At 41.8% G+C, this 23624-nt stretch overlaps 1 protein-coding gene and 1 pseudogene across 3 annotated transcripts in view; one reads left to right on the top strand and one right to left on the bottom strand.

The window, feature by feature from the left end:
• The first annotated feature begins 10938 nt into the window (after positions 1–10938).
• Positions 10939–11718, top strand: LOC129150337 (nuclear transcription factor Y subunit beta-like; annotated as a pseudogene).
• A 9497-nt stretch (positions 11719–21215) lies between these two features.
• The window catches only part of TRPC1 (transient receptor potential cation channel subfamily C member 1), a 171532-nt gene continuing 169123 nt past the window's right edge, over positions 21216–23624 (bottom strand). For all 3 annotated transcript variants that reach the window (XM_054721623.1, XM_054721624.1, XM_054721625.1), the window contains one exon: positions 21216–22664. In XM_054721623.1, the coding sequence (XP_054577598.1) occupies positions 22437–22664 (228 nt within the window). In that variant the 3' untranslated portion in view covers positions 21216–22436. The remainder of the gene's footprint in view (positions 22665–23624) is intronic.

Here is a 23624-nt window from a genome sequence, read left to right as displayed (position 1 = left end):
TAGCTTATTTAACTTAGTATAATGTTCTTCAGTTCCATCCATGCTGTTGCAAATGGTAAGAACTCCTTCTTTTTTTACTTTGAGGTTGGGGCAGTCAATTAGCATATTCCCTCCTTATTGGCTGTGGGCGCCACCATCTTTGCAATGGCGTGAGGGTCAATTAGCATATTCCCTCTTTATTAGATAGAATATAAAAGCCAAGCAACTGGAACGACCAGAATGACCAAATAAACCTATCACTATGATGCGAACTGTGGCTAGCCAACCACTGTGACTGGCCAACCGGCCCGATGTGGGTGGGGCTGGCTGGCCTGGCCCCCTATTGGCTCCCCCTACCCCGATCAGAGCAGGCCAGCTGGACCCCACCCGTGCACAAATTCATGCACTGGGCCTCTAGTATAGGATATAAAACTAAAACTCATGGACACAAACAGCAATGTAGTAGTTGCCAGAGGAAAGGTGGTGGGTGGTGGAGGGTGAAGAGGGTTTAATATATGGTGATGGAAAATTATTTGACTTTGGTTGGTGGGCACACAATGCAATATATCAATCATTTATCATAGAAATATACACCTGAAAGTTATATGATCCTATTACCCCATTAAATTAAAAAAAAAAAAAAGATTAGGGAGTCCCCATGATCAGAAAATTATGAAAAATACCATCTGTAACCTTAAATAAAAGCAAGCTCTCTATTTACTCATTGAAAAATTTCCAGCCAAAGAAAACATTTTGAGCTGAATTAATTTAATCTGGATTGTCCTTACATGGATAATGACTATTGATATGAATGTATTGATAATTTTACAGAGGACAGTTCAAAGCTATGAGACTATCCATCCAGAGATGAGTGTTTATTAAAAGGTTTGAGGCTGAGCCCTGGCCAGTGGTTAGAGCATTAGTCCAAGCACCAAAGCATCTCGGGTTTGATTCCCAGTCAAAGGCATGTACCTGGGTTGCAGGTTCGATCAACACCTGGTGGGGGCACATGTGGGAGGCAACCAATCAAGGTTTCTCTCCCTCCCTCCCTTCCACTACCTTTCAAAATCAATGGAAAAAATATCCTCAGGTGAGGATTAACAAATAAAATAAAATAAATAGGTATGAGGCCTAAGAATAGAGCCTTGGGGCACCTCAGTAGCATCGGGCCTTCAAGATGAGGTCAAACCACAAAAGAAACTGAGTTAGTAAATGCAAGGCAACCAGAAGGGTGGTGCTTGCAGGTAAAGTGAAGAGACTGTCCAGGAGGAAAGACTGGCCTGCTGAGTCAAGAGGAAGGTGAGGATTGAGAAATGATTGCTGGGGTTAGCAACCAGAGGTCAACAGTTATTCTGGCGAAGTTGTTTTTGTGGAGCAGTAAGTGAAAGGGTTAAAGAGAATAAAATGGGGCAGAGAAAAACTTATTGTGCTTAGCAGATATTTTGCAGAAAGCTTGCAGCCTTGACCACAGCATAGCTCAGATAATCAGAAGACACCTGGCATGGGAGGAACTAAGGATGGACAAGACCCTTACATCAGCAGAGCAGCTTGAAGCCAGCAAAAACGAATAAAACCTGTCTCTCCCTGTTCTCTTCGCTGATGCCTTTCTCGGTCTCAGCCCACCTGCACCCAGGTGCCTGGAATAAAATCTTTTTTGGTACATTATGGACTCGTGTCATAGGTGCATGACCCCAGCCTACTCCGAACCTTTCATTTGGTGCTGAAACTCAGGAAGGTCTAGTGAGGGGTCCAGTAAGAGCCATCACAGGGTTCCAGCAACTGGCACTTGGCACACAGAGCATCCGTGATCACCCAGCTCCTGAGCTCCCCTGTGTCCAGGGAAGCCCCCCTGCCACGCTCCTGCACAGCTGAACTGCTGCTGAACTCGCAACACTTACTTGGGGCCCCCTAGCCTTCCTCCGGACTGGTCTGGGTTGTGCCTGTGACTGGATAGTGGACCTCTCCTTGCCTTGCCTCCTCCTGCATCAACACCAGGCATATACTCATAGGTAAGTGGCTTTAGTCTGTTCTCCTCCATCCAGACTGTCCTGTCATTTTGGGTTTGGAGCCAGGCTCCGGGATGATACTTTCAGCTGGCCCCACGGAAATCCAGTGCTAGTCGGGACAAGTCCTCAGGGGGAACCAGGTTCCCTCACCCACTCTCCTGATGGGGACACCAGTCATAGAGGGAGGGCTCCGTCCGTTTCTTGTGAATGATGTGGGGAGACAGGGACACCTTTCTCAGCCTTAACTTCATGGAAAGCAGACCTTAAGCCACTGCCAGTCACCGTGGGGAATTCGCAGTTGACCATTCCCCACACCACACCCCTGGGCTGTCTACTTAAAAGCCTTCAGACCCTAGAATTCGTGCAGGACTTCTGGCCTCAGTAAAATAGCACTTTCAATTTCCAAATCGTAACTGACCTTGACAATTACTGCCGCAGGCAAGGGAAGTGGTCTGAGATCCTGTATATCCAGGCTTTCTTACACTCAAGGACACATCCTTCTTTCTGTAACAGCTGCTCTCCCTCACAGATTTTTTTTCCTTCTTCACTATAAGTCTCCAGAGAATCTCAAATTCCCCTCCTCCTTCACCACTTTTGACCCTGCTGATCATCCCCTGGTTCCTCAGTCTATGGCTTCTCCATCTCAGCAGCCTGAGAGCCCACCACTCTACCAAGCAGATCCCACTGCCACCACCCTGTCTCACATCTGCTCCAGAGCAGTTTTCGGCTCTCTTCCTCTCCCTACTCAGGCTCTAGCCTTAAAGTGCCCCCTTCAGGAGATTGCTGGCACCAAATCTGGCTTCATGCCCAGGGACGCAGATACACTCCACTGGCAGGCCGCTTGCCCACGCGTGCTGCCCCCCCCCCCCCCAACTAAGTCGGAGCAGATGCTGTCCCTAATGGGACCCACAATGGAACTATCAGGAAGGGAAGGCAGGTCGCAGGTCTCAAGACCACATTGTTCTCTGCCTAGAAGGACTGAGAAATACAGCCCACAAAGCAGTTAATTATAAAAAAAAAAAAAAATAGCAAAGGTCACCCAGGAAAGAAATGAAATCCGGCAGTTTTCCTCTCTCGCCTTACACAGGCCATGAGAAAATACACCAATTATCCATACAAACCTAGAGGGGACAACCCCCACTCCCCAATGAGACCTTTTAAATATGACCTTTAAGGTCTCTAATAATAGAGACAAGAAGACCCAAATCCAAAAACAAAAGAGGAGATCAGGCCAAGGTTGAAGCCCAGACGAAGGCCTTTCAGTTCCTAGCCACCACTCTCATGAACCCCAAAGTGCCGGTCCGCCAACCAAGAGTAAGTCAGGGGCTAAGCCTCCTCCAGGCCCATGTCTCAAATGCAACAAGAGAGGACACTGGACCAAGTCTTGCCCAAACCCAAGACTCCCACCCGGGTCCTGCCCAAGGTGCAGGAGGAAAGGCCACTGGAAATAAGACTGTAGTCTGGCCCCTCCAGGTCGGACCTCAGCAAGGCCGCCCTCTGGTCCTGGTTTGGAGCTCCCAGACCTCCTGGGACTGGCTACCAAAGACTAAAGCTGCCCAGGCCCCAGCAAGGCCCCACAGACTTACATCACCAGGACAGAGCCTCAGGTAATGATTGTGGTGGCAGGTAAGCCAATCTCCTTTTCAATTAGCACTAGGGCAACTGCCCTCTCCGAATTCGCTGGGACCCTTGGCCCCTCCTCAGTCTCGATTATGGGGGTTGACAGGTTATTCTCACAGTCATTATCCACCTCACCTCTACACTGCATCTTACTAAATAACTCCTTATCCATTCTTTTTGCCTGACCAAAATGGTACAGACATCCCCTCATAAAGCCCAGCTGTGTCAAACATTCACCTACTTCAGTTTCACTCTCACCCACACAAAGCCATGCCATTCCTTAGACTATAAATGCCTTATCTCCTCCATCACTGTCCCCTCCTCGAAACAAGAAATACTCTCCTTTTTCGGGTTTGCTAGGTACTCTCACCTCTGAGTTCCCAATTTCAGTTTTCTTACAAAGCTCCTCTATAACATAACATGACAAAAGGACTCCTCACTGAGCCTTTAGATCCTAAGGCTAGCATTCTCACCCCTTTAATGCTCTGAAAACTTCTCTGACCTCAATGCCTTCTCTCACACACACCTCTTCCCAAAGAACAACTTTCATTACTGCAAAACTACAAACACTTAATAACAGTCCAGCTACTATCAGAAGCTGAACTCATTATCACCCGAACCTTAGCATATTATCTCTAAGGAAAAATGTGACAGTTTTAAATCCAAGAGGCTAGAGGCCTGGGAAAAGACTGCTAGGCCTGCTCCCTCCTCCCCACCTTTTCTCCAGTCCCATATGCCTATACATAATTTTCCAAAGTCTTTGGCAAGTTAAAGCTTTAAAACATTACTATATTAAATGATAAACATCTAAATATTTCAACAAGTTTTAAGTTCATCTAATTTTAGCTTTTATTACAGAAAATCTATAAAGTAAATTTTATACTGATAATATAACTTTTTATACTTTGTTAAAGATATCTTTCTTAAAAGTGAGAATGTTCATCAAATGGTTTTAATAATAAAGGACATAAAGCATGGACATGCATTTTTAAAGGAAAAAGAAAGTGAATTAAAGTTGTAAAAAATGTTTATGAAAGTTGTAAGAAGGTTCGTGAAAGTTATAGAAGATTTGTGGGAAGAAATGTTAAAAGGAAGTTATATAAATAACACAGCCCAGTAAGCCAGAATAAGCAGAATAGGGAAACTGAGATAGTGAAACAGCAGTCCACAGCCATCTAGTAAATCCTATCTCCCTAAACCAGTGATGGCAAACCTATGACACGTGTGTAGCCATTTCTGATGACACGCGGCTGCATGCCGAGGATGAAACATTTGCTGCTCCTGAGGATGAAACATTTGCGACTAGAGTCTTGGAGTTAGTTTTTTCCTCAGTGACACACTACCCGAGTTATGCTCAGTTTTTTGGCGAAGTTTGACATACCAAGCTCAAAAGGTTGCCCATCACTGCCCTAAACCAAGGACAAATTAAACTAAGAGAATAAACCCCATTTTGATATTTTAGACTACAACCCTCCAAACTAATGTCTCTTTCCTTCTACCAGACCATTTTTCATAACTCATTATTCTAGCGTTTACCCCACTAATACTAAAATGTATAAAACAGTTTGTCTCCACCAGGTTACAAGCCCCACTTGTACTCAGATAATACCACCACTAGATACCATCACAACCTCCTTTTGTGCCCAGGCCTCATCATCCCTGACCCCCAGAGTAAGGACAACAGGCCAGATACAGATATAAAAACTCACCAGGGCAGAAAGCTCCAAATGCCTAGCAAGCGGCAAAACTGGAAAAAACAACAACAAAAACCTCGCCTCCAGAATAACTTATCCCCCCCTAGCCTTCCTGGAAAAATAGCCCCTCTCATATATCAGCCAAATGACTAATAAATTATGACTTTCACTCTCCTTCAGATTGTTAGTGACAACATTCCCCCACCTGGCTCAAACTATCCCATCTGAACAGTGCAAAATATTTTTTAACTCATTACAGACCTCTGGCTCCAGGGCAATTTACAGGATTTCTCTCCAGATCACATCTGTTTGTTTACCTTCACAGTGCTTCTAAATATTGCAGATCTTTTATATCCTTACAATGGTCCTCCTACTAGCCCTAGATGATCTCTTAGTCAAAGATGGAAAAGTTTATTTAATTGCTAACACCCACTGTTGTTTTTATCTAAACTCTACAGGTCAAATAAAGGAAAAAAAACACAACGCATTCTACAGAACGCTCAATGGCTCAAGGAGGTCAGTCAGGACAGCATAGAGCAGTCCATATGGCCCAGCCTACAAGCAGTTCTGCCCAAATTAACCTGACTTTTACCCCCTTATGGGCCCCCCAACACTATTTCTCCTTCTCCTACTCTTCAGGCCCTGCATTTTCAGAATAGTTACCACATTTATACAAAAAAGATTACAAGTCCTAGTTAAGACAGTACGACAATTTGTCCTTACCCAGGTAAATGGACCCTACAGGCCTATATCCCAGGAAATAATCTGAATTTACTAATTAGGCGTCCACAACAGCCCTCCCAGGCATGAAGTAGAGAAATGGCAATCCCATCCCCTTTCTTTTCCTTTATATATACCCTTTAAGATGGGAATGAAAGGGTTAAAGAGAATAAAACGGGGCAGAGAAAAACTTATTGTGCTTAGCAGATATCTTGCAGAAAGCTTGCAGCCTTGAGCACAGCATAGCTCAGATAATCAGAAGACACCTGGCATGGGAGGAACCAAGGACAGACCAGACCCTTACATCAGCAGAGCAGCTTACAACCAGCAAGGATTAACAAAAACCTATCTCTCTCTGTTCTCTTCTCGGATGCCTTTCTTGGTCTCAGCCCACCTGCAGCCAGGTGCCTGGAACAAAATCTTTTTTGATACATTATGGCCTCATCTCATAGGTACGTGACCCCGGCCCACTCCGAACCTTTTAGTAAGGGCAAAGGCTGTAAGAGAAGGAATGAAGAGAAAATGGAGAGGAATTGGTGATAATAAATATAGACAAACCTTTCAAAGAGTTTTGCTGGAAGGATAAACAGAGTAATATGGGTGCTACTGGAAGAAGATGTGAGGTGAAGACAGGATTTTACAAGGGACTATATTAAGGCATATTTGTATCCAATGGGAATTCTGTAGAGAAGGCAAAACTGATTATTAGTAGGGAGGGAGATGTGCTGGAGAAATGTCCTTGAGCAAGCATGGGGAGATGTGATCGAAGGCACAGTTCACCCAATGAGCAGAGGGAAGGAGGGCACATGCAGGTTAGTAGGTGAGGCGGTGAGAGCATATGAAACTTTTCTTCTGATTATTGTTCTTTTGGTAGTGAAATGGAAAACAAGGCCCCAGCAGCAAGAGTGGATGTGAAGGCATCTTTGGCAGTTTGAGAACAGAAGAGTTCCCTGCATTGAGAAGACATTTCCATGTGTTTTCTGACTACTTTGTCCAGTTTCCTGCTGCTTTTCTATGAATTCCTAGTAGATTCTAAGACTGAGGTACAGTGTGCTTACTCTCGTTACCAAGTTTTTATCCCGCATTGTACAAACTGCTTACTGTACTCTTTCCTCACATTGAGAAGACATTTCCACGTCTTTTAAACTATTTTGTCCAGTTTATTGGTTCTTTTCAATGAATTCCTAGTGCTTTCAAAGACTGTGGTGTAGTGTGTTTATTGCTCTATTTCTAGAATTTCCTAGAGATTGCAAGTGCCTTTCGGTACTTTTCCTCACATTGAGAAGACATTTCCTCGAGTTCTCTATTTGGCCAGTTTCCTGTTGCTTTTCTGTGAATTCCTAGTAGATTGCAAGTCACAGTAATAGTGTGCTTACTCCTCAATACCAAGATTTCCCCCCACATCGTACAGAGTTTCTGTTCTCTTTCCTCACATTGAGAAGACATTTCCTTGAGTTCTGTATTTTGTCCAGTTTCCTGCTGCTTTTCTGTGAATTCCTAGTGGTTTCTAGGACTGTGCTTCCTCCTCTTCACCAGGACTTTTCCACACATTGTACACACACCTTTCTGCACTATTTTCTGAATTGGAGAAGTGATTTACACTTGTCTTCCAATTATTTCGTACAGGTTACTGCTACTTTTCAGTGAATTCCTAGTGGTTTCTCAAACTGCTATAGTGTGTTTATTGCTCTAGTTTAGGAATGTCCTCAAGATTGCAAACCCCTTTCTGAACTCTTTCCTTGCATTGAGAAGTCATTTTCACGTGTTTTCTAACAATTTTGTCCAGTTTCCTGCTGCTTTTCTGTGAATTCCTAGTGGTTTATAGGACTGAGGTATAGGGTGCTTACTTCTCTTTACCAGGATTTTTTTTGCTCATTGTACAAAAGCCTTTCTATACTCATTCCGCACATTGAGAAGACATATCCACGTGTTTTCTATTTTGTCCCGTTTTGTGCTGCTTTTGTGTGAATTCTTGTATATTCCAAGACACAGGTATAGTGTGCTTATTGCTCTATACCAAGATTTTTCACGCACTGTACAAACCCTTTTCTGTACTCTTTCCTCACATTGAGAAGACATTCCCACGTGTTTTCTGACTATATTGTCCAGGTTCTGTCGGCTTTTCTATGAATTCCTAGTAGTTTCTAAGACTGAGGTATAGAGTGCGTGCTTCTTGTTACCAAGTTTTTATCCCGCATTGTACAAACAGCTTGCTGTAGTCTTTACTCACATTGAGAAGATATTTTCACCTGTTTTCTATTTTGTCAATTTTCCTGATGATTTTCTATGAATTCCTACTAGTTTCTAAGATTGAGGTTTTGTTTCGTTATTGCTCTATTTCTCGGATGTCTCCGCATTGTGCAAACCCTTTCTATACTCTTTCCTCACATTGAGAAGTTACTTCCACGTTTTCTTTTTTGTCTAATTTATTGCTTCTTTTCAGTGGTTTCAGACTGTGCATAGTGTTTTTATTGCTCTATTTCAGTCATTTCCACAAGATTGCAAACCCCTTTCTGTACTCTTTCCTCACATTGAGAAGTCATTTCCACGTGTTTTACAACTATTGTTTCCCGTTTCCTGCTGCTTCTCGGTGAATTCCTAGTATCCTCTAGTGTGCTTCTGCTCTTTACTAAGATTTTTCCCCTCATTGTACAATTGCCTTTCTGTACTCTTCCCTCTCATTGAAAAGTCATTTCCAAGAGTTTTGTAACTATTTTTCCAGTTTACAGTTGTTTTTCAGTGTATTTCTAGTGGTTTTTAAGACTGCAGTATAGTGTGCTTATTGCTATATTACAGGAATTTCCCCATAGTGTGCAAATCCCTTTCTGTGGTCTTTCCTCACATTAAGAAGTCATTTCCCTTTGTTTTCTAATGATTTTGTCCAGTTTGCTGCTGCCTTTTAGTGACTTTCTAGTGGTTTCTAAGACTATGTTATAGTGTGCTTATTGCTCTATTTCAGGCATTTCCCCACAGTGCGCAAATCCTTTCCTGTACTATTTCCTCACATTGTGAAGTCATTTTCATGTGTATTTTATCTATTTTGTCCAGTTTCCTGTTGATTTTCTGTGAATTCCTGTTATTTTCTAAGACTAATGTATAGTGTGCATACAGCTCTTTACCAAGACTTTTTCCCATGTTATACATACATCTTTTCACACTTTCCACACGTTCAAACGTGATTTTCACTTGCTTTCTTAATATTTGGTACAAGTTACTTCTGCTTTTCCGTGAATTCCTAGCGGTTTCTTACACTGTGCTATAGGGTGCTTACTGCTCTATTTAAGGGATTTATCTCCATTGTACAAAAACCTTTCCAGACTCTTTTCTGAAGTTGAGAAGTGATTTACACTTGTCTTCCAACTATTTCGTACAGTTTACTGCTACTTTTCAGTGAATTCCTAGTTGATTGTAAGACTGTGGTATATTGAACTTATTGCTCTATTTCAGGGATTTCCCCGCTTTCTACCAGTTTCTATACTCTTTCCTCACGTTCCGAAGTCATTTCCATGGGTCCTCTATTTTGTCCAGTTTACTGCTGCTTTTCAGTGAATTCCTAGTGGTTTTTTACACTGTGCTATAGGGTGCTGACTGCTCTATTTAAGGGATTTACCCGCATTGTATGAATACCTTTCCTTCACTCTTTTTTGAAGTTGAGAAGTGATTTACACTTGTCTTCCAACTATTTCTTACAGTTTACTGCTTTTGTGTGTGTGTGTGAATTCCTAGTGGTTTCTAAGACTAGTGTAGTGTATTTATTGCTCTATTTCAGGAATTTCCCCACAGATTGCAAAACCCTTTCTGTACTCTTTTCTCACATTGAGAAGTCATTCCCACATGTTTTCTAACTATTTTGTTTAGTTTCCTGTTGCTTTTATGTGAATTCCTAGTACATTCCAAGACTCAGGTATACTGTGCTTACTGCTCTATACCAATATTTTTCCTGCATTGTACAAACAGCTTTCTGTACTCTTTCCTCACATTGAGAAGACATTTTCACGTGTTTTCTAACTATTTTGTCCAGTTTCCGGCTGCTTTTCAGTGAATTTCTAGTGGTTTCTAGGACTGACGTAGTGTGCTTACTCCTCTTTACCAGGATTTTCCCCGCATTGTACAAACAGCATTTTAGACTCTTTCCTGATGTTTACAAGTGATTTCCACCTGATTTCCAACTGTTTTGTACCATTTAGTGCTGCTTTTGAGTGAATTCCCAGGGGTTTCTAACATTCTGCTATCATGTGCTTTCTGCTCTTTAGCACTGAATTCCCCACATTGTCAAACACCTTTCTACCCCTTTTTCTCATGTTGAGAAGTGATTTTCACGTTTCCTAACTATATAGTACAGTTTATAATTGCAGTTCACTGAATTCAAAGTGGTTTCCAACAGTGTCCTGTAATATGCATACTGCGCTTCATCACTTATTTCCCCTCACTCTCAAACACCTTTCTACACTCTTTCCACACGCTTGCTTTCTAACTACCCTGCATGCCCGCCTCCGGAGATCAAGCCTACAACCCAAGCATGTGCCCTGACCAGGAATCCAACTGGTTACCTTTTGGAGCTGGGTGATGCTCTAACCAACTGAGCCACTCCAGCTGGGCACTTCTAGTCCCTCTCGGCGAAGTTGCCCAGGCTCCACTCCTCCTCCTAGGCCATGGCCTAGACTTCCTCCACCCAGGTGGGTGGAGCAGGGCTGGGCAGCATGGCCTTCAGGCTCCACAGGGGTGGCCCCTAGCTGCACTCAGGCTCCCTGGAGGTGAGGTCACAGCTCCGAGGGTGGCCCCGGCATGTGTGCAGAGCCCAGGCTGCCATTGCTGTGGGGACTATGGTGCAGGATCCCGCCCTTCCCGCAGCTCTGGAGAAGGACCAGCAGCAGTGAGGGCAGGAGCTAGACAGGTGTTCTGTTTCAGGACAATGGATGATGACAATTCCCAACAGTTGCCTCTCAACCAGGCATTATGTGGACTACACTAGAGGAAGTCATTATGTGATGCAGCCTTGGGATGGTGCCCAGGACAGCTGTCCATCAAGACACAGATGGTTTAAAAGAAAGTTTCAGAGCCCTAACTGGTTTGGTTCAGCCCTAACTGGTTTGGTTCAGGCCTGTGGACTGAAGGGTCGGGTTCCATTCCAGTCCAGGGCACATGCCCGGGTTGCAGGCTCCATCCCCAGTAGGGGCTGTGCAGGAGGCAGCTAATCAATGATTCTCTCTCATCACTGATGTTTCACTCTCTCTCTCCCTCTCCCTTCCTCTCTGATATCAATTTTTAAAAAAAAGTTTCAGAGAACAAGGTATTTATCTTTCAATTACAAATGTAGCAAGTATCATGAAAAATGCTATACCTCACATGGAAAAGATTGCAAAACATGCTAGAGAATGTGTTCAACAGTGTGTGAGCTCATCAACTTCATGGCACCTGGAGCAGGAATGATTCCATCAGGAGGAAGGACAATGGAGAAGATGTTCTCCCTGCCATGTTCACCTTAGGCTGGTAGTCATGTAAAACCTCTGAAATTACAGCTTCAGAAATCCAGAAGCTATGAAAGGAGAGAGGTGTTGGTAGAATCACTGCTACAGATGGGCTAAGGGAAGAGCTGTCCCAGTTCTCCGCTGGCTTAGTGACTAATATGGTTAACAGCATGTTATGGTTTGCACAACATCATAGCAACAGATTTCAACACATTCCATTTTCAGGACTGAGGAAAGGATGGAGTGGGGAATGTAGAGGAGCAGATAGAGAAGGAAAGGCCTGGGGAAAAGATGCCGTTGCATATTAAATTGCCAGTGTGCAGCTTCTGATGCTTGACTATGAGGTGTTCATTCTGACTTGACAATCTTTTCCGTGGATAATTTTAAAGTTGAATTTTAAAGGTATTAAAATATATTTATAAGATAATTTGTTACTCTGTGTGACCCCTGTGTACACTGTATATTGCCATTTATTACTGTCAGAGATTTGTAGACAGTTTCTTATTTTCATATTGAATCACATTACTTTTGTAATTCAAGTAAACAGCTGGGTTAATCATATTTGCCCTTTTAATAAAATACTAGAGGCCTGGTGCACGAATTCGTGCACCAGTGGGGTATCTCGGCCTGGCCTGCAGGATCAGGCCGAAACCGGCTCTCTGATATCCCCTGAGGGGTCCCAGATTGTGAGAGGGCACAGGCTAGGCCGAGGGACCCCATGGGTGCATGATTGGGGCCGGGGAGGGATACGCGAGGTTGGCCAGATTGGGAGGGACCGTGGGAGGGCTCCAGGGCGTGTCCGGCCCATCTAGCTCAGTCCCGATCAGCTGGACCCCAGCAACAAGCTAACCTACCGGTCAGAACACCTGCCCCCTGGTGGTCAGTGCACATCACAGCAACTGGTCAACCAGTTGACTGTATGCCCCCTGGTGGTCAGTGCACATCATAGTGAGCAGTTGAGCGGTCTTAGCATATCATTAGCATATTATACTTTGATTGGTTGAACAGCTGACCAGTCGACCAGACACTTAGCATATTAGGCTTTTATTATATAGGATAAAGGTAGAGTTTTAAAAAGTTATATGTAGAGAAACCAAGATGGCGGCATAGGTTAAGCACCTAACCTGCAGCCTGGCACAACAATTTCAAGAATACAACTAAAGGTCAAAACGGACATCATCCAGAACCACAGGAAAGCTGGCTGACTGAAATGCCCACAACTAGAAGGAGAGAGAAAACCACAGGGAAAATCAGAGGAGCTGTAGGAGCCTGAGGTATGGAGCCACGGGCGCGCGCGAGCGAGGAGGACGGAACTGCAGAGGACAGGGCAGCTGACGGCCTGGCCAGCATTCTCTAGCGGAAAGGAGATAAAAGATCCAGATTGTGCTGAACCCCAGCTCCAACTGCACTGAATCCCAGTCCCTGGCGAGACCCTGGGAAGCCAGGTGCATGCTGGGGGAACCTGGGCTGTGAGGCGGAGACGCAGGGTAGTGGCGAAGGGCAGAGCACCAGAGGCGCGCACGGGAATGCGCACAGAGGATGGTCTGTTGACTGTGCCACTGGATTGCCCTGGCGGGGAGAAGACAAAGGAGCCAGACTGCTCTGAGCCCCAGTTCCGACTACACTGAAACCCAGTTCTGGGCGAGAATCTGGGAATCCAGATTCATTGGGGGAGAGACTAGACTGTTTGGCGGCGGGCGAAGCTCCAGGGCACCTTTCTCTCAGAGGTGTTTGCAGGGAGTACAGAGGGACACTGAGACCCAGGAACCTCATAGGGCGGGGCTGACGGGAAGCCAAGGCTGGAGGCTCCACCCTGAAACTCCACCCCATCCATGCTGAGCACAGAGGCTTTTACAATTTTGCAAGTCTAGTTGAATAAGGCTGTCTCCGGGCATAGACAGAGCTGATCCTCGCAGCCAATTGGACTGGAGGGCAAATCCTCCCAGTGTACCAACAGCAATCAAGGCTTAACAACAACAAGACTTTGCACTCAGCCCACAAAGGGAGGTACCAAGAGCGACCACATAGGGATTTTGGGGAAGCTGAGCTACCAGCCCCTATAGGTCACTGACCACACAAAGCCACTCCATCAACATAGGGAGGCAGCCAAAAGATGGAGACACCGAAGGAGGTCACGAAGAGAAGGGATGAAGGAAAGTAAACTAATGGACGACACAGTGTTCAGAACCACATTTATAAGGTTACTTAAGAATCTTCTGGAGGACCGAGATGGCGGCATAGGGCAGATGCCTGATTGTTGCCTACCACAACAATTTTGAGACTGCAACTGGAGGGCAGAGAAGAAAAACAAACACTAAGAAAAAATATGACAACAAACAGGTACTTATCAATAATAACATTAAACGTAAATGGATTAAATGCACCAATCAAAAGACATAGGGTAGCTGAATAGATAAGAAAACATGACCCATATATTTGCTGTCTACAAGAGACTCACCTTAGAGCAAAAGATTCACATAGACTGAGAGTGAAGGGATGGAAAAACATTTTTCAGGAAAATGGAAATGAGAAAAAAGCTGGGGTTGCAATACTTACATCAGATAAAATAGACCTCAAAGTAAAGGCCATAATAAGAGATAAGGAAGGCCACTACATAATACTAAAGGGAGCAATTCAACAAGAAGATATAACTCTGGTAAACGTATATGCACCCAATGCAGGAGCGCCCAAATACATAAAAAATCTCCTGGAAGATATCAAGGGAGAGATCGACATCAATACAATCATAGTAGGGGACTTTAATACACCACTGACATCAATGGATAAATCCTCTAGACAAAAAATCAGCAAAGAAACAACAATTCTAAATGACACACTAGATCAGATGGACCTAATTACATCTTCAGAGTACTTCACCCCAAAGCCAGGGAATATATGTTCTTCTCAAGTGCACATGGGACATTCTCAAAAATAGACCACATATTGGGTAACAAGCAGTCTCCCCCAATTCAAAAAGATTGAAATCATATAAGCATTTTCTCAGACCACAATGGCATAATATTAGAAATAAACTACAATAAAAACACTCCAAAAAATTCAAACACTTGGAAACTGAATAGCATGCTACTAAACAATGATTGGGTTATCAATGAGATCAAAGAAGAAATTAAAAACATCCTGGAGACTAATGACAATAAAAACACAACATTGCAAATCCTATGGGACACAATGAAAGCAGTCCTGAGAGGGAAGTGTATCTCAAATAAAAACAAGAAAAAATGGTAATAGATCATCTAACTCAACAACTCAAAGAATTAGAAAGGGAGCAACAAGAAAAGCCCACAGTGAGCAGAAGGAAGGAAATAATAAAGATCAGAGCAGAAATGAATGACATAGAGACCAAAAAAAAAAAAAATACACAAGATCAACAAAACCAAGAGGTGGTTCTTTGAAAGGATAAACAATATGGATGAACCTCTAGCCAGGCTCACCAAGAAGCAAAGAGAGAGGACCCAAATAAACAAAATCAGAAATGAAAGAGGTGAAATAACAACAGACCCCACAGAAATACAAAGGATTGTCAAAAAATACTATGAACAACTCTATTCCAACAAACTAGACAACCTGGAGGAAATGGACACATTCCTAGAAAAACACAATCTTCCAAAACTTACTCAGGAAGAGACTAAAAATCTCAATAGGCTGATAACTATGGAAGAAATTGAAGCAGTCATCAAAAAGCTTCCAGCAAACAAAAGCCCGGGGCCAGATGGCTTCACAGGGGAGTTTTACAAAACATTCAAGGAAGAGCTAAAACCTATCCTCCTCAGACTATTCCAGAAAATTCAAGAAGGAACACTTTCAAGCTCCTTCTATGAAGCCAGGTCACCCTAATACCAAAACCAGATAAAGATAACACAATGAAAGAGAATTACAGGCCAATATCCCTCATGAACATAGATGCCAAAATCCTCAACAAAATTCTAGCAAATCGAATCCAGCAGTACATCAGTACATCAAAAAGATCATAAACCACGACCAAGTAGGATTTATCCCTGGGATGCAAGGATGGTAACAATATTCGCAAATCAATAAATGTGATACATCACATAAACAAATTAAGAGATAAAAACCATATAGTCATATCAATTGATGCAGAAAAAGCATTTGACAAAATCCAACACCGTTTCTTGATAAAAACTCTCAGCAAGCTGGGAATAGAAGGATCATACCTCAACATAATAAAAGCCATATATGACAAACCCACAGGAAACATCATACTCAATGGGCAAAAACTAAAACCATTTCCCCTAAGAACAGGAACAAGACAGGGATGCCCACTCTCACCACTCTTGTTCAACATAGTGTTGGAAATACTAGCCATTGCAATCAGACAAGAAGAAGAAATAAAAGGCATCCAAATTGGAAAAGAAGAAGTAAAACTGTCCTTATTTGCAGATGACATGATACTGTACATAGAAAACCCTAAAGACTCCATCAAGAAATTATTAGACTTAATAAATGAATTCATCAGAGTAGCAGAATACAAAATAAACGCTAAGAAATCTATGGCATTTCTATACACCAATAATGAACTTACAGAAAGAGAGACTAAAAAAGCAATCCAATTTACCATCATGCAAAAAAAATTAAGATACCTAGGAATAAACTTAACTAAGGAAGTAAAAGACCTATACACGGAAAACTATACAACACTGAAAAAAGAGATAGAGGAAGACATAAACAGATGGAAGAACATACCATGTTCATGGATTGGTAGAATCAACATCATCAAAATGTCCATACAACCCAAAGCAATCTATAATTTCAATGCACTTCCCATTAAAATACCAATGGCATACTTCACAGACCTAGAACAAACTTTCCAAAAATTCATCTGGAATAAAAAAAGACCCCGAATAGCTACAGCAATCCTGAGAAAGAAGAACACAGTAGGAGGGATCTCAATACCAGATTTCAAGCTATATTACAAAGCCACTGTTCTCAAAACTGCCTGGTATTGGCACAAGAACAGACATATAGATCAAAGGAATAGAATAGAGAACCCAGAAATCGATCCAAATCACTATGCTCAATTAATATTTGACAAAGGAGGCATGAACATACAATGGAGTCAAGACAGTCTCTTCAATAAATGGTGTTGGGAAAATTGGACAGATACATGGACAAAATGAAACTAGACCGCCAACTTACACCATTCACAAAAATAAACTCAAAATGGATCAAGGACTTAAACATAAGACAGGAAACCATAAAAATACTAGAGGAATCTACAGGCAGAAAAATCTCTGACATATGCCAAAAGAACTTCTTCGCTGATACTGCTCCTAGGGCAATGGAAGCTAAAGAGAAAATAAACAAGTGGGACTACATCAAAATAAAAAGCTTTTGCACAGCAACGGAAACTATCAACAAAACAACAAGAAAGCCCACTGCATGGGAGAACACATTTGCCAATTATGTCAACGATAAGGGTTTAATCTCCAACATTTACAGGGAACTCATGCAGCTTAACAAAAAGAAGGTAAACAACCCAATCAAAAAATGGGCAACTGATCTAAATAGCACTTTTCGAAAGAAGACAGAAGGAAGGCCAAGAGACATATGAAAACCTGCTCAAAGTCACTAATCATCAGAGAGATGCAAATCAAAACAACAATGCGGTACCATCTCACACCTGTCAGAATGGCCATTATGAACAAGTCAACAAATGACAAGTGCTGGCGAGGATGTGGAGAAAAAGGAACCCTCGTGCACTGCTGGTGGGAATGCAGACTGGTGCAGCCACTGTGGAGAACAGTATGGAGTTTCCTCAAAAAACTGAAAATGGAACTTCCATTTGACCCAGTGATCCCACTTCTAGGAATATATCCCAAGAAACTGGAAACATCAAGGATATATGCACCCGTATGTTCATAGCAGCACAATTTACCATAGCTAAGATTTGGAAACAGCCTAAGTGTCCATCAGCAGATGAGTGGATTAAAAAACTGTGGTACATCTACACAATGGGATACTACGCTGCGGTAAAAAAGAAGGAGCTCTTACCATTTGCAACAATATGGATGGAGATGGAGAACATTATGCTTAGTGAAATAAGCCAGGCAGAGAAAGATAAATATCACATGATCTCACTCATTTGTGGAATATAATGAACAAAATAAACTGATGGGGAGAAAATAGATTCAGAAACAGAGAAACATCAATCAGAACAACAAACCTCAGGTAAGAAACTGTGAGGTAACCAGAAACCCAAGAATGCCTGAGAACACCTTTCTAGCCACGCTAGCAATCATCAGATGTATGGTAATTTTACCTGGGACAAGAGGGTAAGTATTTTGGTCTTATGCTCCTGATCCTTCATGGGTAAGACCCCTTACGTGGGCTGATCCCCTGACCAATGTAGTTATCAATAATACCAAACACCTTGGTCATCCAGGAGGCCCATGGGTGGGGCAAGAAAGTATAAATACACAGGGGTCTCCACCCAGCTTCCCTTTTGTACAACACAAAATCAAAACAATGCCCCTTTGTGTGTACAATTAAAGAGAGGTTTCTGGCTTGTGTGGACACCAAAGAAAGGGTGTCACTACTATCACTACTTGCCCCCAGTAGAGGTGCAGAAAATGTAACTAAGACCTTGTCTATATAAAAAGAAATGAACAGCCAGTTTGAAAGGGAATTGCCATGGACTAGAACAAAGAATATCCTTATATGATATTATTCTACACTGTCATTAAAATTTTTCCCCAGATTTGGATCACCCTCAGTACTTATAATAGTTCCTCGCACCCTTGGGGATAAAAAAAAATCATCTGTTTGGTGCTTGGAGACAAACTTAACACATCTCTTGATACTTTAGAATTACAACAGCATAATATACAATTATCCCAAGCAAACTTACTAATTCTTTGAATGTCTGGCAGCAAGTTAAAAAGGACATGTAAGGATTTAATCCTTTTCATTGTGTAGAGGGCCTCCTGGGAAGGCACCTGAGCATTCTATATTGGTCCCTCTTACCCTTTAGGCCAAGAGAGACCCTCTTCTCACAATTCAATTGCTCACAGCTGTTGCATGAGCTCTCTGTTCATGTTGAGGTTGAAGTCTCGTGATGACTGGTGCCATGGATCTGTCTCTCACCCAGTGGGGCGAACTGAGCCCACCCTGGAGAAGAAACCCGGGTTCCACAAGATATGTGATCAGTGCTGGGGCGCTGCCAGCAGGCGAGGGGATCCCAAGGCAGGTGCTGGGCATGGAGGCCACGGGGGCATAGGCTACCAAGGAGACAAAACTGAACCTCACGTCACCCGGCTTGGCCCCGGAGGATGGCTGGTTAGCCAGAGACGGGTAAGATTCCTCAAGGAAGGAACAACCTAAGACAGGCACAGTCGCAGAGGGGCCATCAGAATAGAATTTGGGGATCAACAGAGGTGGGGCACAGACCCTCACCCCCCCCCCCCGCAACATTGCAGGGCCTGAACCCTATCCTCTTCTGAGGGAGGTCTCCTGCCCCCATGGCTGTTTCGTGCTTCCCATGCCCAGCTCAGATCAGGACCCAGGTGACCGACAGAGACTTGGCCAACAGCAGCTGCCCTCTTACTCCAACAAGAATTGTTTGAGTTGTCTTGTACCCATGGTGGGGGGAAGTGGGTTTACGATATCTAAATCCAGCCTACCACCAGGAATGCTCAGGACCTACTCAAGAAGGCAAATAATCCCTTCCACTAATATTTACAGGTTAAAATAAGATTGTTGTTAGAGTAATAAATTGACAGTGAAATAGTAGTCAAGTTTTCAGGCAAATTTAAATTGGCTAGTTGAAACAAGCGAATATTCTAGAAAAATTAATTGTACTGGACAAAAAGGTGTTCCTAAAGTGTTAACTAAAATTTTTATTGGTACTTCATCTCATGATAAAATTGTGCACCATATAATGAACCTAAAACAGTAATATTATAGTGCAAAAAATTAAAATGTAAAAGCCACCAAGACTACATTATAAAATTTTCACAAGCCTCCTAACATTTAAATCAAAAAAGGAGGGTATAGTAGAAGAATATCATGTAAGGAAATATAACCTGTAAATAAATTACATCTAGAAAATTAATACTTTAGAAAATTAGTTGTAAGGCTAAAAGCAAGACACCCATGAAAAACACACAAGGTGTCAAAACAAGCCAGAGGAAAATCATTTGGGCAAAAAAATGAAATAGGATCCCAAGTCAAATTTATAGATAATATTCCTTTATTAACTTTTGGTCAAGAATATGTTTGTATATTTTCAGAAAACTACTCTGAGACCATGTGGATTCCAGCAACAGAGAGGAATTGACAGGACTACTCCAGCCATGAAGACAGAAGAGAAGCAGTCCAGAGATGGAAGACGCTGACGTGGTCTTCCCATACTAGCAGTTAGCAGCTGTGCATCAATGCAGGTTGCCCAGGACCAAACCAGAGAGAATCGGACCTGCATTACCACCATTTGTCCACCATCCAGAACTGTAATGTCAGTGCTGACATGTACACATAAGGAACTGTTGGACATTGTAATTGGGTCTCAAAAGAACTGTTGGCCCAGAAAGAAACTCACTACAGACTGATTCATTTCCTGTCACCATAACCATTATTGCTCGTCTCGTTTTCGGTTTGTATAAGTGTATTTCTAATAGCACATGATCTCACTCATCTAGTGGAAATAATGAACAACACAGACTGATGAACAAGAACAGACCCAGAAACAAGGAGGCACGGATCAGACTGTCGGGCCTCAGAGGGAGGTTGGGGAGGGTGGGGGTAAAGGGGAGAGATCAACCAAAGGACTTGTGTGCAAGCATATGCACCTAACCAGCGGTTGGGGACAACAGGGGGGTGGGGGCATGTGTGGGGAGGGGTGTGGGATTGGAATGGGGGGATGAGGACAAATATGTGATACCTTAATCAATAAAGAAAATTTTAAAAAAAGTTATATGTAATTACCACTGAAGGTAGAAAGGTGTAGAGGTCTAAGGTTGATGTTTTGCATTTTAGGAATTTCTTACCATGACTTAAAAACAAAACAAAACATTGAGTTGTATACTTTAAAAGAGTGAATTTGATGATGGGAATTCTATCTCAAAAAAAGTATAAAGAGTAAAAAAAATTGTCATTAATACAATGGACAGACTCTGTCCATTTACAATCCAATGTTGTCTTATTCATCTTTCTTCTGACAATATAATGTTATTCAAAATATACCACACAAGTAATCCATGCACACTGTAGGCACTCCATAAATATTTTTATTTAATAATTAGGTATTTTTTTAGAATGACTAAAAATCCTGATGTGAAGTCCCAATTGGGAAGTGCATAATCCTATTGTAGACAAAATATATAACTTTACATTAAACATTTTTATAAGAATTGGCCCCAAAGAGGGAACACTTACAATTTGGAAATTAAAAAGCAAAAAGTGAAAAGCAAGCTAAAACACAATACTATTATATTCAGACAATGATCCCTGGATCAGTGGTGCTTCCAAGACGACCTGTACCAAGTGGCCTTAAGACCACATGACATTCAGTTAAGAAGTCAATTATAGACCTAATAACCTCTTAACTGGAAATTTTGCAAGAATATATAAGCCTATGAAAAATTTGTAACTACATCCTTTGCATGAACATAGGAAATAAATTTTAATATATATTTTATTTTCTAAGTTTAAAAAATCAATGCTTTTCATCATAAGCAGCAAGAATGATCCACAAATCAACATGAAGTCACTTTTATTGAAGCTATGTTAATTCTGTGGAAAATACTTTTGGAGAAAAGCCCAAGAACCTTAGTTCAAATAGAACAGATCCCTGCAGGGTTTTCCAATGTTTAAAAAAATAAAACAGCCTGTGACCACACGTGGTACAGAAATATCTTCTAAGACTTACTTTATAGCTATGAACATTCACGCCAACCTGAAAAAAATTATGGCACTATTATAACAAGAAAAAGGTTAAAAACCACCAAATGTCTAATCTTATATAAGTACCTGGGCAAACCTGTAAACATAAACAAGTACTCTACAGCGACAAAAAAAACAAGTCTACTAACTGTATATTTCAAAAATGACATGATTCTATAAAATTTAACAGGTAGACTTATATCAATAAATGGAAATCTATACTAATGAAAGCATACTATGCTAATTAGACCAGACATCCTTCCTTCTGGACACAGCCGCAGCGGGAGGCTGCGGCAGAGGTGGAAGAGGTCCCCAGCTGGCGGTGCCGGCAGTGGCTGGGGCCAAGGCCCTTGCACGAATTTCGTGCATTGGGCCTCTAGTCTATATATAAAATACTATTAAATTAAAAAAAAGCAAAATTAAAAATAGAGTAATTACAACCATGTAAAAGTAAATATATTACAATAACAAAACTGAAGTGAATTTAAATTAATAGACATAAATAGATTCAAATATTCATTAAGGTTGTTTCTTTGCTACTTAGGATTATAATAAAATAAAAACAGATTACCATTTTAGATTAAACTATAATCCCAAACAATAAATACTATATTATATGTAAAGTCCTAAAACACATTTTATAAACCATGACTTCAATACTTCAAGTTATTCCACAGAAGACATTTACTGGTCTTCATTTAGCGAATTTTCTGGCAATGTTTATAATTATAACTGCCCTTCTTTAACATAAAAAGAAAAAAAATTTAGAGCATTGTTCAAATAAGAAAACCAAGCAGCATGCTCACAAAACCTGTCTACTAAATCTGTTTTGCTTCCGCAAAAAGCAACCAACAAAAGTTTTAAAAAGCTTACTCTATTTACATATTTTATATAACATAGTTATGCTATAAATATTTTAAACAATGCTTTTACATAATTCTATATTTCAATATATATCTTATGATTTAATTTCAAGTTATGCAAACAACCTTTCAGATTATTGAAAATTATTCTCTACATGAGTTAGAAAATGATTAGTTCCTTGGATAAAACATAGCATATTTAGAAGTCCGAAAGCCAAGTAAATCCCTTATCTCATTTCGGAATTTTGACAGATCTTGGCGCAGTTCATTTAGATTTTCTACAGTTGCCTGATCTGTGCTTTGCATCTTCTGTCTCATAGAAGTCAAGTAACGATGTACCAAGCAGCACATCACTTTTTGGTAGTTTTCATCTCTCTTTTGTTTCAAGTTTCTCCATTCCTTCAAAACAAGCAATAATATGATATTAACAATGGGCATAAACAATATTTAAAAGAAGTGGATTTTTGAAAAATATTCACAGATACAAACAGAAATCTTCTAATGCTTTATTAGACTATACTTTTGCCACTCTGTTATAAAATAACATTTAACACTTGTTTAAAACAAATGTAGCCTGAATATTTGTTTTATTCATTCACCTGTGTGCTTATTTTGATTCAAAAATAGTCATAGGAGTCCTCAGTTTATAGGAAGAATTAGCATAGTTGTAGGAGTCCTCAGTTTATAGAAGGAATTACCAAACTATTACCCACTTCCTGGTTTTAATGTCTTGTCGGCTAAGAATGGTTTTACAAATGAACATTTGTTACTAGGTTGATTTTTTTTTTAAAGAGAGAAGAAGGGGAGGGAGAGAGAAAGATACAAATAGAGAAAGAGAGAGAGATCAACTTGTTCCACTTATCGATGCATTCACTGGTTGCGTCTTGTATGTGCTTGACTGGGGATGGAACCTGCAACCTTGGTGTATCAGGATGATACTCTAACCAACAGAGCTATCCGGCAAGGCTGGGAACAGTAGTTCTGAACCTCAATTAAACAAAATGTTATCCTCTCCCAAATGGATTCTTTTCATTAATAGATCTGTATTACAAAAATTACTACTCAATTATAGTTACACTAGCGTTCCCGTTGCAGGAAAAATCCTGCAATAGGGTTTCCTGCTGCACTCTACCCCGCCCTGCCTGCTCTCCTCCCTTGTTCCGCGCCACGCGTTCTCCGCCAGGCCCCCTGCTTTTCTCCCCCCGGCCCTCCAGCCTGCTCTCCTTCCTTCTCCCCTGGCCCCGCCTCCGCTCCTCCCTTCTCCCCCGCCCCGAGTTCTCCGCCAGCCCCCCTGCTTTTCTCCCCCAGGCCCTCCAGCCCGCTCTCCTTCCTTCTCCCCCGGCCCCGCCTCCACTCCTC

Source organism: Eptesicus fuscus, chromosome 9 (assembly GCF_027574615.1).
Source record: "Eptesicus fuscus isolate TK198812 chromosome 9, DD_ASM_mEF_20220401, whole genome shotgun sequence".
NCBI lineage: Eukaryota > Metazoa > Chordata > Mammalia > Chiroptera > Vespertilionidae > Eptesicus > Eptesicus fuscus.
Note: the sequence above shows the minus strand (reverse complement) of the source record. Positions and strands in the feature narration are given on the sequence as shown.